Source organism: Falco naumanni, chromosome 20, assembly GCF_017639655.2.
Source record: "Falco naumanni isolate bFalNau1 chromosome 20, bFalNau1.pat, whole genome shotgun sequence".
In the NCBI taxonomy this organism is placed as follows: Eukaryota; Metazoa; Chordata; class Aves; order Falconiformes; family Falconidae; genus Falco; species Falco naumanni.
Genome location: NC_054073.1, coordinates 2,652,808 through 2,669,318, shown reverse-complemented (window position 1 = coordinate 2,669,318; position 16,511 = coordinate 2,652,808). Strand labels below are relative to the sequence as shown.

Here is a 16,511-nt window from a genome sequence, read left to right as displayed (position 1 = left end):
CAGTTTCCTCAGCGTGTTAACCTCTGAAAAGTATTTGCTAGATGATTTGCACATGGGTTTACTTTGTAACTAGGAGACTCCCATACCGAATAGCATGGGTGCTTCCTTTGGAGTAGCTGATAGCTACAGAGGATTTTGGAATATTCTTACAGGGCTGCAAATGAGAGACGTGGGAGGAGGAAAAGTTGAGTCCCCAGTTTGTGCGCTGCAATATAAATCCTTGAACTGAGCAGTGGATCTGAACCTTTCGCTACCTTTAGCATTGAAGTGCCCTCTGTGTCCTAATGGCTACTGCTTTAGTTCCAGGGAAAAAGTCGTCTGTTTGCTGGTGACCCATCTCTTTGCAGGGATGTGCTCTGGTTATTGTTTGCTGAGCAGCTTTGGGGAAGAAAACATAATCTGATCAATCTCGCTTGTTTCCCATAGCTGTTGTTGCCTGCAGTATATTCCCTGGTGCTTCATCCTGCCTAGTGCCTCACTGCCAGTTTTGCCTCCGTTTCCATGCAGACATTGCCAGGAGCTCGAGCCTTGAAGAATAATTCTTGTTTGGTCTTTTTCCTCTTGTTAAGCTCTCTGGATTCTGAGCTGACATCTCTCTGCCAGTCTGTGCTGGAGGATTTCAACCTGTGCTTGTTCTACCTGCCCTCTCCTCCTAATCTGAGCTCAACTAGTGAAGATGAAGAAGAGTATGAGAGCGGCTACTCCTTCCTTCCGGATCTCCTGATCTTTCGCATGGTGATCATCTGCCTTATGAGTGTTCACAGCCTCAAGAGGGCAGGTAATCAGTGCTTAATTCAGCCTTTCAGAAAAGTAGTGATTGACATTCAGCAGTCCCGTTAGGTTGAAGGTGGTGTCTTAATTGGCATTCATCTTTCGGACTGGTGGTCACGCTCCTCCGCCTCACTGTGCTGTCTTGTTGCAGGTTCAAAGCAGTACAGCGCAGCCATTGCTTTCACCCTGGCCCTCTTCTCTCACCTGATAAATCACGTCAATATTCGCCTGCAGGCAGAGCTAGAAGAAGGGGAAAACCCAGTTCCAGCCTTTCAGAGCGATGGCACAGGTAAGGGAACGGAGACAGTATAAGCTGGCTCTCCCCAGCTGCCTGCCTGTAGGGCTGGCTGTTACTTTTCTTTCCTAAATCTCCTCGGCATGGGTTTTGTAGTGTAGTGCCTGAGTGGCGTTAGAGACTTCCTGATCTTTGACTGCTGGGCTGAAATCCCCAAAGTGGATAATCTGCTGAGACAGTCTCCACTTAGACACTGTCTGTGAGTATCAGAATCATCACAGGATGAAAAATGTTGCTTTCCTTGTTGTAAGGAGTTATCTCTCTGTATCTCTTGGCATCTCATTCATCATGTGTTTACTCCAAACTGTGCTCCTTATTTTCTGTCTCTCTATTTGCTGTTATTTACTGGATTCGCTTCTCCTCCGCTGAGGAGAGGATCTCAGGTGAAATCTTGGCAGAACAGTGTCTCAGGGAGGCAGGCCCTGCTCAGCACACCTCACCTCCGCTCGGACAAAACCAGGGCTTTAGTTTCCAGGGGATCCTGTGGAGCGGAGAATAAAACTGCTGAATCTTTCCCTTGCAAACAGTCAATTTGTAATATTTCACAGAAAGCCAGACTGGAGTTTTCCTGCTGAAAAGCAACAATGAATGACTCCTCCCTTGCATGGGTTTTGAAGCTGTCAAGGTGACACAGGGCTGCTGGAGAGGCTGTTAGTCGAGGAGAGGATTAGGTCAACTCAGTCTGGTTACAGGGTGGAGTGGCTGGTTTTATTGAGCTGACTGGCACATGCCCTTGCCCTGCCTGGTGGGTCGCTTGGCTTTCAGCCTGTAGAAAGCTGGGGAAAAGATGGAAAATTCAGTCGTGGATTTTGTGCTGGTCAGGCAGCACTCGGCACTGCCTGATAACGGAGCAGCAGGAATCCAGGCTTCCCACGTCTTTCTGGGCACCTTTTAGAAAGTGAGTCATTCTCCTAGGGTTGCCATTACTTCTTCTCTGGTTAAAGTCACTAATAGAAGTGATGGCTGAAGTTTGCACCGCTGGTTGCTCAGGTTCAGGGCTGGCAGGCAGCCTGTGTGACACACCAGGACTTTCTTAACTTGTGGTCTCATTTTAAATGCTTGCAGATGACCAGGAACTACGGGAGCCATTGAACTCGATCGAGAAGGAAGCTGAAGCTGACTTGGCCAATCATCAGCCCAGCGAGGAGCAACGGAAGAATGAGTGCAAGAAAAGCAAGAAATACTCCCGCCTCTCCTGTTTGCGTCGCCGCCGTCACCCCCAGAAGGTGGATGAGAGTGACCTGAGTGAGGGCTTTGACTCTGACTCCAGCCAGGGCTCCATAAAGGGCAGTGATGGCTCAGAAAGTGGCTCAGAGAAGAGCGATGAGGAAGCAGAAGCTGCTTTTGATGTGGAGACGGACTCTGACATGAACAGCCAAGAATCTCGGTCCGACTTGGAGGACATGGAGGATGAGCCGGGGGAGGAGGGAAGCGGCCGAGGCAAAAGCGGGCCTAAAGAGGCCTTAAAAAACTGTGTGGATGGCAGCGGGCTGGGGGACTCCAGGAGCCCAAGCATCTCTAAAATTGAGGCTCCAGATTCAGCAGTCAATGGGCCAGCTTCCCTGAGCACTAACGATGCCAGCATAGCCAGTAATCTCCAGGCCATGTCCACCCAGCTGTTTCAGACCAAACGCTGCTTTCGCTTGGCTCCCACTTTCAGCAACATCCTTCTGAAACCGAACAGCGAACCACCCGTCTTGAAGGATGGAATAGAAAGCAAACCGTGTGTCAATGGAGATCTGGAGAAGCCCAGCTTGGCAGAGCAAGGTAAGGATCAGCAGCTTCGTTCAAAGTGTTTGGTGTTGCAGTTCTGTGTAGAAAACTGCAAGCTGTAGCAGTCTGCTTGTAAAATCCACTCCGTCTCGTGGTGCAAGTTCTCCTTTGGGCAGGTTTGGAGGAGCAGGTTGCCCAAGTCCTGGGCAAGTCTTGGGTGTTTCTTGAAGGAGGAGCTCTGCTCGTACTGCCTGACATCCAGGAATGTGTGCACCGAGGGGAAACACCCGCAGCAGCCAGGGTTACCTGTTCTGCTCAACAGGCTAAGTGCTGAGCAGCTCTGGTAATACAGAGGATAATTCCAGCAGGTATTAAAAATTTGGATTGCCTTCCTTTTCCCATGTGAAATCTCTGGAATCAGACGCTTCGTAGCACTTCTGGCGGTGGACAGTGCAGGTGCAGTCTGGGAAGGTCTCTGTGAGATGTCAGGTTCTCAACCTGCAAAGCTCTCCTAGGAGCTTGTCTAACTTTGGCCTCTTCAGGGACCTTCTCGGAGGAATCCGGTGGGTTAGGACTGCAGGAGGTAAAGGGGTCCAGGAGAGCTGGTTAATATTCAAGCGTCGCTTCTCCGAGCTCAAGTTGGGTGCATCCCTATGAGTAAGAAGTCAAGCAAAGGGAGTAGGAGAGCTGCGTAGACGACCAAGGAGCTTCTGGCAAAACTCGGGTGGAAGGAGGAAGTTTACAGAATGTGGAAAAAGGGGCAGAACGGGAGGAATATAGGAATGCCGTCAGAGTGTGCAGGGATGCGATGAGGAAGGCTGAGGTCCGTTCGCTGCGGGATGTCAAGGACAACAAGAAGGGCTTCTTCAAGTACATCGGTAGCAAGAGGAAGACTAGGGAAAACGTGGGCCCGCTGCTGGGTGAAGTGGGTGCCCTGGTGCCAAATGTTACAGAGAAGGCAGAGTTACTGCACGCTGCCTTTGCTTCAGTCTTTACTGCTAAGGCCGGCCCTCGGGAATCCCGGGCTCCGGAGGCACGAGGGGAAGTCTGGAGAAAGGAAGATCTTCCCTTGGTCGAGGAGGATGGGTTAGAGGTCGTGCAGGCAAACTTGACACCCACAACGGCCCTGATGGGATGTGCCCCTGCGTGCTGAGGGAGCTGGCAGATGTTACTGCTAAGCCACTCTCCATCCTCTTTGAAAGGTCACGGAGAACAGGAGAGGTGCCTGAGGACTGGAGGAAAGCCAGTGTCACTCCAGTCTTCAAACAGGGCAAGAGGGAAGACCCAGGGAACTAGAGGCCGGTCAGCCTCGCCTCCATCCCTGGAAAGGTGATGGAACAGCTCAGCCTGGAGGTCATCTCTAAGCATGTGGAGGAAAAAGAAGGCTACCAGGAGTAGGCAGCGTGGCTTCACCAAGGGGAAGCCTTGCCTGGCCAACCGGCTAGGCCCCTCTGGTGGAGTGGCTGGCTGGGTCGGTGAGAGCAGTGGACGTTGGCTACCTTGACCTCAGCAAGGCTTCTGACACTGTCTCCCATAACCTCCTCCTAGGTTAGCCCGGGGGGGTGGGTTAGAGGAGCGAACAGTGAGGTGGGTTGGGAACTGGCCGAAGGGCAGAGCTCAGAGGGCTGTGACCGGCGGCGCGGAGTCGAGCTGGAGGCCTGCGGGTTGCGGTGTTCCCCTGGGATCAGTCCTGGGTCCCGTCCTGGGTCCCGTCCTCTTCAACTTGCTCATCGCTGACGTGGCTGCAGGGACCGAGTGTGCTCGGTTTGCTGATGATACGAGACTGGGAGGAGCGGCTGGAGGCTGCGCTGCCGTTCAGCAAGACCTGGGCAGGCGGGAGAGTCCGGCAGAGAGGAACCTCAGGACGTTCAACCAAAGCAAGCGTAAGATCCCACGCCCAGGGAGGAACAGCCCCACGCACCAGCACAGCTTGGGGTGACCTGCTGGGGGGCAGAGAAGGCCCAGGGAGTGCTGGTGGGCAGCAAGTTGCCCGTGAGCCAGCAGTTGTCTGCTGGCCAAGGGGCCAGTGGGATCTGGGAGGGCATGAGGAGGAGCGTGGCCAGCAGGTCAAGGGAGGGGATCCTCCCCCTCTGCTCGGCCCTGGGGAGGCCGCACCTGGGGCGCTGTGTCCAGTGCTGGGCTCCCCAGTTCCAGAGAGACAGGGAACCGGTGGAGAGGGGCCAGCAGAGGCTGCGAAGATGATGAGGGGCTGGTGCATCTCCCTGATGAGACAAGGCTGGGGAAGCTGGGGCTGTTCAGCCTGGGGAGGAGAAGGCAGAGGGGATCTTACCGGTGTCTACAAATACCTTCAGGGCGAGTGCCGGCAGGATGGGGCCAGGCTTTCCGTTCAGTGGTGCCCAGCGCCAGGGCAAGGGGCAACGGGCACAAACTGCCACACGGGAAGTTCCATCTGAATATGAGGAGAAATTTCTTTCCCGTGAGGGTGCACAGGCTGCCCAGAGAGGCTGCGGCATCTCCTTCTCTGGAGACGTCCAGAATCTGCCTGGACGTGGTCCTGTGCAGCCTGCTTTAGCGGGGGGTTGGGCTGGATGATCTCCAGAGGTCCCTTCCCACCCTGACCAGTCTGGAATTCTGTGTAAGGCGTGACCCAGGTCTGTGCTACAGGTGTTGGGGGCCTCATTCTGTGACCCGCTGAGCGCTCGGGGCTGAAGCAGGCTGCAGATGCACGGCAGGTGGAGCTGCAGTGACTCTTCTTATCGTGCAACTTACACAACCGAGTAATGTTCTGGGGAAAAAAAAAAAAACCAAAAAAAACCAACCAACCAGCTTGAAAGGGAGATCTGATGCACTACAGGGAGTTGTTTGTATTTCAGATACAACCACATGGGCCTGTTGGGTCTTGTTTGTCATTCCTCCCAGCTTCCCTGGAGCAAGGAAACATTTTTTATTTTTTTTTTTTTTGCATCGTGTTGCCAACTTCACTGGGCCTGCAGCACTGGCAAGGTTCAGGATTTGGAAGGGGGAGTGTTAGATCATGTTAATGTTTACTGACTCCCGGCATTGCTTCCCAGCCACGTGAAAGAGACGGGGGTAAAGGAAGAAAGAAATGATTTTTTTTTTTTTTTTTTTTTTGGTCTTGTTTCACATTTTTCTTTCAATGGCTTACCCAGATGTTGCAGCTCCGGGACGGTGTTTGAATGCTGCGGCCACGATACTTTTACAGATGTAACAAATGAGGGGTTGAACGAGCCGGGCTGAGCGAACTAACCCCTGCGCTTTTTAGCTTTGAGCTTTCCCTGCCTCAGCTGCGCTGTTTGAAAACTCAAGCTATTTAATGGTCTTCACACCCTATCAGGGATGGCTCCGGAATAAATTACTTCCTCCCTTTTTTTGTTTCTGGGGCTTTATTGAATGATAATTGCCGTGCTAATAGGCAGAAGCGGCGCAATTAAACCAAGGGACTGTAGCAAAATGCCTCATTGATTCCCAGCTTGCTTCCACCTTGACCTCGGGTCACGCGTGTAGCTGGCGTGCGTTTCATCGGCGGTGGCTTTGAGATCCTCGGGTCTGTAGAATGACAAGATCGCGAAGCATATTCAATATTTAAAATCACCCAGGCCCCGGCTCGTAAAATAGCCTTACTGTTTTCTTTCACGTAGCCTGAAGGTTGGCGCCTGCTGAGCTGAAGGGTGATGGCTGGCTCTGTTCTCTGCGGTAAATGATACGGTCCTTGGGTCAGCGCGTGCTGCTTCCTCCTGCTCCGTTCCTGAGCCCCTTGGAGGCTGCTGCAGGGGTTGAGGTGCCTGTCAGACTTTCACAGGGAGATTTTAGCGGTCTTCTCCCAACGAAGAAGAAAATGCAACAGTGATACGCTCTTAGCGACAGCGTAGGGGACAGGGAACTGGTTTTGTGAGGACGTGTGGAGGCACCGAGAAGTTCAACTCAAGTCTTGCCAACCCAGCGCTGTTCTCGTACCGGTAGGGCTTGGCTTCTCAAAGGGTTTAATGCCTGCCATCCTACTTCTCCCTTCACTTTCCAGATGATGTGTCTGACTCTGAGGAAAGCATTTCAAGTAACAAATCCTGCAGGAACGAGCGATCTCTTCAGGAGAAGCTAGAAATAGTGACCAATGAAGGGCTGCTGCTCACGGTCAAGGTGTTCCTGGACTGGCTGAGGACAAACACGGACCTCATCATCATGTGTGCTCAGGTGGGAACTGTGCTTGGTGTTCGGTCCAAGGCTGCGTCTGTTCAGTCCCCCCAGGCTGGGATGCTCGGGGTATATTGGAGCCGCTGTCCCAGTCCTGGACAGAAGGTGATGTTAAATACCCCACCCGGTGAATTAGGATAATCTGGACCCAGGAAGCGTAGTCAAGTTTACTCTTCATAAAGCATTTGGACATCTGTGAAAGAGGCTGGAAAGCCCAGGCAGCCAGGTTCTTGCATACATCTGTCTTGATGTTTTCTGTGGCCTTTTGTGTTTTGTTCCTGCAGAGTTCTCAGAGCCTGTGGAACAGGCTGTCTGTGCTCCTGAACCTTCTGCCTTCTGCCGCAGACCTGCAGGAATCAGGTACTGGAGAAGGGAGTGACAATGTAATGGCTCGGCAAGCCTGGTCACCAGTGATTTCCGTGGGGTGTGGTAGATCCTGGGGTGAGAGATTTGCCAGTAGCAGCTTGCTTGTAAGCACGATGGGAAGTGACATCGTGCATGTGTTGTTTTTTTTTTTGTTTAAACATCATTCCAGTTAAATACCGCCCCGTAGATTTTAGTCCTATTAACGCGTTATATATGGTTGACAATACGCTGAAACACTCACACCTGTGTGTCTGAACTCCCTGGGTGGCCAACACCGTTGGAATTAACTGTCAAGGCCATAAGTAAAGGTGTGATTTTTGTCATGGCAGTCGTGGAAACCGGTGTTGAAGCTCCAAATGCTCGCGATGCGCCCTGTACCTCAAGCCTAAAGATCCCTGTGGATCATGAGAAGCTTGATTTAAACAGGGATGCTTCTCTGCTGGGGGAAATGGGAAAGCTGATCCGAAAAACTGTAGTTTGGAGGAACTGGTGCACCTCAGTGGGTTGGCTGGGACAAGTACTGTGGGTGGCCTTGTTCCTCCTTCAGCACAGTACACGTGTGACTTAAAACCTTTGCCCTTGATCGTGACAGACTGTGCTTTCAAGCAGTTTTCCTCTTTGTCCCCACATCAGTTGGTTCAAGCCATCGTTTATTGCTCTATTTCCCCTCCATCCTCTCCAGGGCTGGCCCTATGTCATGAAGTCAAGGACATTCTGAGTGGTGCTGAGCTCCCAGACCTGAAAGCCAACTTGCTGCTCCCGGAAGACGTGGCCCTGCGAAATCTTCCCCCTTTGAAAAATGCACACAAGAGGTTTAACTTCGAGCAGGACCGGCCCATTTTCTCAGCAGTTGAGGAGGTGGGTCTGGGTAAAGCCTGAATCTTGGCACAAGCTGCATTTCCCTGCCTGGAGGTGCAGCCTGTCTCAGCTGTGCAGATGAAGATCTGGTTTGTTCTCGCCAAAAAAGACCCCAAACTGATTCCAACTTGTGAATCCGAGATGGGTTCGCGGTGGTGGTGGCTGCAGTCACCTGTCTACCCAAAAATCAGTGTTCAGAAAACTGCCTCGCCTTCCCTTCCCTGTTGGAGTCATGATGAAAGGAAGCGGAGCCGCATGTTGACGGCTTTGCTGCGTGAAGTCCTCCCTGTCGGGGCAGAGGAGTTGTCTCCACCCTGCCTTGGATGAAGGGAATTTGGTTGGAGCCGCAGGATCTCTAGTAAACGCGAAAATTGGTGAAATCTCACTTTGTGGGGCACTCTGTGCCCTCGCAGAGCGCTCCTCTCTGTTCTCCCAGGCACGGAGGGCCAAGGCGAGCATTTCTGGGCAGTTCTCCTCCCGTCTTGCCTTGCTGGAGTGGGGAATACATGACCATCTTATCTTCTGCCTTGATCTGAGGGCACCGCTCTAACGCGTGATGTGGGATCCGCGTTCGGTCATCTTGAATGTCTTCTCAAGTCGTGGGGGCAGCTGGAGCGAGGTGCGGTGGTCTCGCATCCCACCGGAGCTCACCTTTGGCTGCCTTTGCTCGGCAACCCGGCCAAGGCTCGTGCCTGCCCCAAAATCAGATGTAGATTGTTGGTTTATTTGATTCCTTTTCCCAGCGCTGAGGGCTTGAGGAGAGGTTTATAGTGAGGAAGGTAGGAGCCTGGTGATGTTTTCTTGAGTTGGGGAAGCCGGGACTGCAAGCACTTCTAAGCTTTCTTGTCCAACTGTAGGCTTTCCTGCAGTCTGTGTCTTCAGAAGCACATTTCCATCAGAAATACTGCCTTTGGATTATTATTATATTTTTTTTTTAATAACAGTTTCTGCCTTTTCCAAATGCGTGAGCTGCAGGGTCGGAGCTGGTTCAGGCTCCAAGCCCCGTGGGGAGACCTAACTGGTGATGGCCTCTCTGCTTCTTTGTAGTCTGTCGTTCGGATTTGCTGCATTCGGAGCTTTGGCCACTTCATTACCCACTTGCAAGGCAGCATCCTGCAGTTCAACTCGGAGCTTGGGATCTTCATCAGCATAGCACAGTCCGAGCAGGACAATTTGCTGCACCAGGCTCAAGCCCAGTTTCACATGGTGAGTTGGCAGAGGTGGGCTCTTTCTCCGTACCCGGCACGATTTCCTGGGCATCCCTGTTAGAGCGTGACTGTAAGCGCAGGTCTTGGGTGGGAGGTGAAAGTTTTGCTCCTTAAAGCCACTCAGGTGTCCCCTTTTCCCCCTGTTTGTGGAAGCGCGTGCTGGTGTCAGCTTGTGTCTTTCCTGCTAACTGATCTGGAAGTTTGTTTTTGTAACTAGGCTGCCGAGGAAGCTCGTCGGAACAGGCTAATGAGAGATATGGCTCAGCTTCGACTGCAGGTAGGAGCTGCTGGTTCCAGCCTGAAAACTGGCAGGGTAGTGGTTGAAATGTCTGAAACTAGGAAGGGAAGGGGGGGAGCCCTGCTCCCCTCCCACACAGAGGCACGAAATCTGTTCTGCAAAGAGTCGCAGAATGGAGGGGACCCACAAGGGATCATCGAGTTCAACTCCCTGCTCCTCCCAGGCCTGCCTAAACCAAACCATATGCCAAAGACCGGTGTCCAGATGCTCCTTGAACTCTGACAGCTGTGGTGCTGAGATCACTTCCCTGCGCAGCCTGTTCCAGTGGCCCACCACCCTCTCAGCGAAGAACCTTTTCCTAATGTCCGATCTGACCTTCCCCTGAGGCAGCTTCATTCCGTTCCCCCTTGTCCTGTCACTGGTCACCAGATCAGCACCTCCTTCTCCGCTGTCCCCCGTGAGGAAGTTGTAGGCGGTGATGGGGGCACCCCTGGGTGATGGGGGCACCCCTCAGCCTTGCTCTCCTCCAAGCTTGAACAAGCCAAGTGACCTCAGCCACTCCTCCTAAGTCTTGCCCTTGAGACCTTTCACCATTTGCTCACCCTCCTCTGGACACGTTCTGATACTTTGATGTCCTCCTTACACTGAAGTGCCCCGAGGCGCAGCGTGGAGCGGGACGGTCGCTTCCCCCCGACCCACTGGCTGCATCCAGCCCTCTGCTGCGTGTGCTGAGAGGCTGGAAGGGCCTGATGGAGCTTTGCAGGGCGAGCCCCACCGTGTTCGATTGTTTGTTTCAACGTAAATGTGAAGCGAGCGTCTCTCCCTGTGTGTGTGGTTTTTTTTTTGTTTGTTTTTTTTTGCAGCTGGAGGTTTCGCAGCTAGAGGGAAGTCTGCAGCAGCCCAAAGCGCAGTCAGCCATGTCTCCTTATCTCGTCCCGGACACCCAGGCCCTCTGCCAGCATCTGGCTGTTGTCAAGCAGCTGGCCACCAGCGGGAGGTTCATCATCATCATCCCTCGCACAGGTATGAGGACTCGGTGTCACGCAGCTGAGCCTGCCTTCCCCTCATTCCCTCCCCGCTAGGAAACGAGCCCTGCGGGCAAGGGGGTGGCTCTCTCTCCCGCTGCTTTTGTCCTTTGCTTCGGCTGGAGCAGCTGAAACACCGTTTCCACATCTCATTTTTGGAGCCTTTTTTATGTGTGGCCCATGCTCGGAATCTAACAATAGCGTGTTGAAGAACAGCTGGAAAAAGAGCTCACCCTCCGCTTCGTCTGCCTCCTGCGGCAGCCGTGCCTCGGAGACGGTTCGGTGGGACGGGGAATTCTTGACCCATCTGGATTCGTTTGCAAAAGTATAGCTGTTAGCCAGATGGGTTTGCTCCTTTTTTTTTTTTTTTTTTCTCTTCTCTGTTAGTGATCGATGGCTTGGACTTCCTGAAAAAAGAGAACGCAGGTGCTCGGGACAGCATCCGCTATCTGGAGGCAGAATTTAAAAAGGGAAACAGGTGAGAGGGGGAGAGCGATGCGGTTTGCCCTTGGGTTTGAGCTGGGTGTACTTGGGGGGTGGAAGAAGATGCCAGTGGTGGGAGCAGGCTGCGCATCCCTCGGAGCCGAGCGAGGGAGCGGGCCAAGGGAAAGCCAGGCCTCAGGAATGCTCTTGGCGAGGGGGGAGGGGGTGAAGTAACGGATTTGGCAGCTGGTTCTCCAGATGTGCTTGTAGTTGCTGCTCGGCTTTGAAATGTTGCTGCTTCCGAGTAACAGAGGGAGTTGCATCTGTATTGGTGTCGAAAGCCGAGCAGCACCTTTTACCGATGCGCCGGGAGCGGTGGGAGCGCTGTCACTGCCCGGGTTAGCTGCAGAGGGGCAAATCGCGGCGTTCCTCTGCAGACAAACTGCACCTGCACGGCCTGTGTCAGGGCTGGTGGCTTTGAAACGCTTGTGGGGCACGGAGCGGCGCTGAATGCTGGGGGGGAGGTGACCCCAGGGATTTCCCAGGGGATTCCACGGGCAGACCTTTGGCTGCTCCTTCGCTTGCTAAAAGCCAGCGCGGCGCAAGGGTCCTGCAGCACCGGGTGGACCTGCTGCGGAGCATTTCCAGTCTGTGTGACGGTCGCTGTCTGAGCTCGGTGACTCTCGTCTTTCCTTAGGTACATTCGGTGCCAGAAAGATGTTGGGAAGAGCTTCGAGAGGCATAAATTGAAGAGACAAGACTTAGATGCCTGGTAAGACTTTGAGCGCCCGGAGATGTCCGAGCCTTATTCCCAGCAGGCGGGTGGCTCTGGGGGGGAGGTGTTAGCAGAGCAAGGTGCAGCTTGCTCCATTTGGTGCTCTGTGTGAGTGAGTAATTATCAAATTCCCTAACGAGAGCGTGAGGGCACCCATCAGTGTGTCTGGCACGGCACCCAACGCTTGGTGCTAAGAAGGGTCTCAGAAAAGCCCTCAACGGGCAGCGTGTCCTCCTGAGCGTGCAGGAAAGCGTTTGCACCGACGAGGGGTCTTCCTGCTGACTTTTCCCCTCTCGCCTCGTGTCTGTCTGGCAGGAATCTCTATAAAATACTGGACAGCTGCAAACAACTGACAGTGTCCCAAGGGAGTGGGGAGGACGACACCACGGGGATGGTGACCATCATCACGGGCTTTCAGCTGGAGGACCCCAGCACGTTCTCAGCGCCCATGCAGGTCAGTCGCTCTTCGGCTGAGCCGGACCTTTCTGCTTCCTAGCAAGATTAAAATCCGATTGATTGGCAGGAAATTTTTTTCTTAAAAACCCCCACATTTTCTGCCTTAGGTAATAAGTGTCCTGGGTTTCCCGAATTCACTTTACAAGTCGTGATTCCCGTTTCTTTGAAGGCCCCTTGTTTGCTTGTGCTTTTGCGGTGCCAAGTACCCCTGGGGGAGGTGGGAGAAGTCATTCTCATGCCAGGGCAACTTTAGCCCAAAGATTTGGACCCTTTTAGCTCTGGAAAACTCTGCCAGAGAATCTCCAAGTCATGATGGGCAGCCTTCTCGACAGGGCAAGGGGAAAAAAAAAAACAAACCAACCACCAAAACCCACTTTCTTTTGTCTCTGTTTGCTTGCAGTCTGCCATCCAGGCAGCCGCCAATGCCAGTGTAGAAATAAAAAATGTTCTGGAGTTCTACAAGCAGTGGAAAGAGATGGGCTGATGTTCAGAAAGGCATCGGGTTGGTGTACCTTTCTCTCCCCCTCTCGGAACGTGCAGCGTCTGAACGAAGGAAACAAAAATCCAGGCGACACTTAGACACGAAGAAGCAGCAGCAGCAGCAGCCAGCAGCAACAATAACAAAAATATCTACCCAGAAAATAATAATAATAATTAAAAAAAAAATTTAAAAAAAAAAAAAAATCCCATTTGGGCACGCACACAGACAACCCTCCACCTGTATCCTGACCAGACGGCTGTACATCTCCGACGGCGCCAAGTGCTCTGAGAAGAGAGAGGCACCTCGGCACGGCCGAGGCAGAGCTCTGCCCTTCTCCCAGTCGGCAGAGGTGGGCGAGAGACGGGCAGTCCTTCACCCCCCCCCCCCATTCCTCCCGAAGCTTGTTGCTTGGTCATCTCAAATGGGCAGGCGGCCTCTGGAGCAAGTGGACTGGACTGACGTGAAACCAAACCAGCGCAGCAGAAACGGAGCCCTCCTAGCTTGGGAAAGAAGATCCAAAGAGTGTTTAGCTCTTGTTTGGCAATCTGTTGACAGGAAAGCAGATTTTTATTTTTTTTTCTTCCTTTGAATTAATTATTTTTCAAGGGTTAGGGTTTTGGTTTGGTTTTTTTTCTTCCTTTCAATCCTTAGGTTTTTTATATATAAATAATACTCAAAAAGAAAAAAAAGCGGAGTTCCTTTGGGGTTCTGGATACTCTTCCAGTGTCAGAGAGAAAAGGAAACAATTATGCTATTTAACAAGGGGGGGGAAAGCTCTTAATATAATTTTTTTTTTTCTTTGAACAAGCATATTTATTTCCTTTCCCAGTCCCCCGTGGAACGGGCTCAGTGCAAAGGGCTCTTGGCCAGTCCGACGTGCCCCGATGGGCTCGGTGCACCCCCTTGTTCTCCTTCCAAGCTGCTTCACGAGCAACGGGAGCTTGGCCGGGCTGCTTGCGAGAGGTGACAAGGATCTGGGATCTGTTCCTCCTTCCCCAGCCCTCCCGCTTCGTCCCTTCCTGCGTTAGACCTTGGAGAACAGGGGTGGAATCCAGCGGAGCTGCTGGGAGAGAGAGAAGAGCCGTGTGGGGTTGAAACCACCTCCGAAGGACCCAAATGTCTCCCCTTTTTTTTTTTTTTTTTTTTTAAATAGATTTTTATTTTTTTGTTTCTCCCCCCTCCCCGCTTCTTAATCTTGCAACGAGGTGTGGAGGAGGAAGGAGGATCTCAAAGCCATTCTCTCTTCTGGTTTTTCCAACGCGCCCCTGCTGCTATGCCATGCTATAGAGAGGGTGACGGAACTTGATCGCATCCCCCCTCCTCAGATCCCTCTGGGGCAGCCAGAAGGTGACTGCCGCTACCCGGGAGGACCGAGCTCACAAAACCGTTCAGCGCTTTTTGCATCCCCCCCCCCAAAAAAAAAAAAAAGAAAAAAAAAAAAAAAGAGAAGGGATGATGCTACCTGGACGGCTGCTGGAAAAGCTTCATTCCCCGTGTGACCTGTGAGGGACCTTTCAAACCTCGATCCCGACGGCACCTGCATCCCGACGGCACCCCGATCCCGACGGCACCTCCCAACCCATGGCTGCCCCCCCTGTCCCACGCTGATGTTTGGAATTGAAGCATCGGGTCGCTCCGGGACGGCAGAGCGATGGGAGATGGGCTGAAGGGCCTCTTCCCAGTTCATCTGTGTCAACGGACTCCAGATGTCTCCATCCACATGGACTAACAGCAGCTATGCAAGTAAAAAAAACAAAAAACAACCAAAAAAAAAACCCCCCAAAAACCCCACCGCTAGTCTTCTACATTTAAGGTGTTTTTTTTCACATGGGCCGGCCAGAAGCTGCTACAAAAGGGTCGTAAATACGGCGAGACAAGTAACGTACGATCTGTGCAGACTTCCTAGCGCGGTGCATTGTACTGGAGTGGCAGGACGTTCCTTGTTTGCAGGTAAAAACTACAAAAACCACCAAAAAAAACCCGAAGAAAAGCCCAGCACAAGTCGCAGAGGATTCATTTCTATCCCGCTTTCGGTTCCTTTGCAGCACGCAGCCTGGTAGCGCAGCGGAACGGCCGAGCTCCCAGTTCCAGCCGGAGCGGGAGGAGAGGGATAGCGCCAGCTTTTCCCGACAGCCTTTTCCCTTTTTTGCAGCTTCTCCCAAAACTTGTGGTGCTTTTCTAGGCTAAGCCAAGGGAACGACGCAAGCGGAGCAGCAGGGCAAAGACTCGGACTCGTAGCTGAGGGGGGTCTCGGAGACCTTGGGTGGGCTGCGGGGCTTGTCAGTCGCTCTTTCCTCCAGTGTTTTTAGCGGAAGCCATTTGTTTGTCGAGCTCGTTATTTTTGCTCGATGGGGTGCGAGAAGAAAACGGAAAGAAAAAAAAAAAAAGAAAAAAAAAAAAAGAGAGAATCACCTTGTGGGACTTGGCCAGAAGGATGTGGTGAAGTGGAGAGCAGCCCCCTCCCTTTCTGCCCCTGGCTGGGGGGGTGCTGCTCGCTTACGGCGCAGCGCACCCCCTGTTCGGTGGAAGCCTGGCTCGGTGGGATGGGAGACAGCTGGTGGATTGTGCTTTTTTTTTTTTTTTTTTTTTTTTTTTAATTTTTATTTTTTATTTTCCCCCTTCTGCTGCTTAAGAAAAGCATCCCCCTCCCTCCTGCAAAGCACAGGGGAAGGGGCTGCAGCCTGCCGGAGGGCTCCCCCCCCCCTGAAGCCTGGCTGTGTTTGCGGTCCCGGGAGGCGTCGGCGTCGTTCCCTTGGTGCTTTCGGGGTGGTTGAAGGGAATCGCAGCGCTTGGCTGAAATCAAAAAAGCGAGGAGCTGGCGGAGGAATTCCTCAGCTTTGCTCTGGGCCACTGTCTTCCCTTGCTGGATCTCGAGGGGAGGGGGAAAAAAAAAAAAAAAAAAAGAGCGGTGTAAATAACGGCTCACGCGTGGCTCGGTCCGTACAGCTCCACGGGCTCAGCGCCGGGTGCTGCGGGCTCAGCACCAGTGCTGTCACCGTCCGGGGAGGGGGCACAGGGACGCGGAGGGTGGGCGACTGCGTCAGACCGATGGCTTGTTGGGGCTGGAGACAGAAGGCAGTTTAGGAACGAGAGTAAAATGAACTTGCCCTTTGTGTACCCAGACGGTGCTGAGCTGCAGCGAGCCCACTTGGGGGTCGCAGGGTGAGATCAGGGGGGTGCTTCCTAAAAAGCAGCGACGCTGTTGCCTTATTTCCCTCGTAACCATCCCATAGTAACAGCCCTGGGCTCCTGAGGGGTGGTTTGAACGTTGCCCTGAGGTTTGGCACACCTGGAGAGGAGGAAGAGGCCTTGGCCCTTCAACCGAGGGTCTCGGCTGCCCGGTGGCATCTTCCAGTACTGTTGCACCTCTGAGCCAGGTGGGACAGTTGCTGTCCCTCCTGGGCTGGAGGGATTGTAACCTCTTAAAAAAAAAAAAAGAAAAAGAAAAAAAAATCCCTGGCAGATCCCTGTGCCATCCTGCTTCCTCTCCACAACACGCAACTGTAGCTGAGGACCTGATTTTTATTTTATTTTTAATTTTATTTTTTGGATGCACATCCCCAGTCAGACATCCGTGAAGCTGAAAAAGTGGGAGACTTCACAGCTTCCCCCCCCCCCCTCCCCAGAGTGGCCTCAGGGCAGGCGGCGACTTGACGTCTTTAAGGTTGGGGAGAAGGAAAATGCTTCTTGGCCCCAGTCTCGGCGCCTGCCAGGAGCTGGAGTCTCCTCCCT

The 16,511-nt window shown here is 52.9% G+C and overlaps 1 protein-coding gene across 2 annotated transcripts in view; it reads left to right on the top strand.

Annotated features, from left to right (window-relative positions):
- The window catches only part of SMG5 (SMG5 nonsense mediated mRNA decay factor), a 31,660-nt gene extending 17,104 nt beyond the window's left edge, over nucleotides 1-14,556 (top strand). The window contains exons 10-22 of one of the 2 annotated variants that reach the window (XM_040618490.1): nucleotides 570-778; nucleotides 923-1,060; nucleotides 2,132-2,833; nucleotides 6,780-6,949; nucleotides 7,234-7,309; nucleotides 7,998-8,173; nucleotides 9,221-9,379; nucleotides 9,599-9,658; nucleotides 10,483-10,642; nucleotides 11,032-11,122; nucleotides 11,765-11,839; nucleotides 12,158-12,296; nucleotides 12,699-14,556. In XM_040618490.1, the coding sequence (XP_040474424.1) occupies nucleotides 570-778; nucleotides 923-1,060; nucleotides 2,132-2,833; nucleotides 6,780-6,949; nucleotides 7,234-7,309; nucleotides 7,998-8,173; nucleotides 9,221-9,379; nucleotides 9,599-9,658; nucleotides 10,483-10,642; nucleotides 11,032-11,122; nucleotides 11,765-11,839; nucleotides 12,158-12,296; nucleotides 12,699-12,782 (2,239 nt within the window). In that variant the 3' untranslated portion in view covers nucleotides 12,783-14,556. Of the gene's footprint in view, nucleotides 1-569; nucleotides 779-922; nucleotides 1,061-2,131; nucleotides 2,834-6,779; nucleotides 6,950-7,233; nucleotides 7,310-7,997; nucleotides 8,174-9,220; nucleotides 9,380-9,581; nucleotides 9,659-10,482; nucleotides 10,643-11,031; nucleotides 11,123-11,764; nucleotides 11,840-12,157; nucleotides 12,297-12,698 lie in introns of those variants that run through there. The other variant, XM_040618491.1, reaches the window with a different exon arrangement.
- The last annotated feature ends 1,955 nt before the right edge of the window (nucleotides 14,557-16,511 follow it).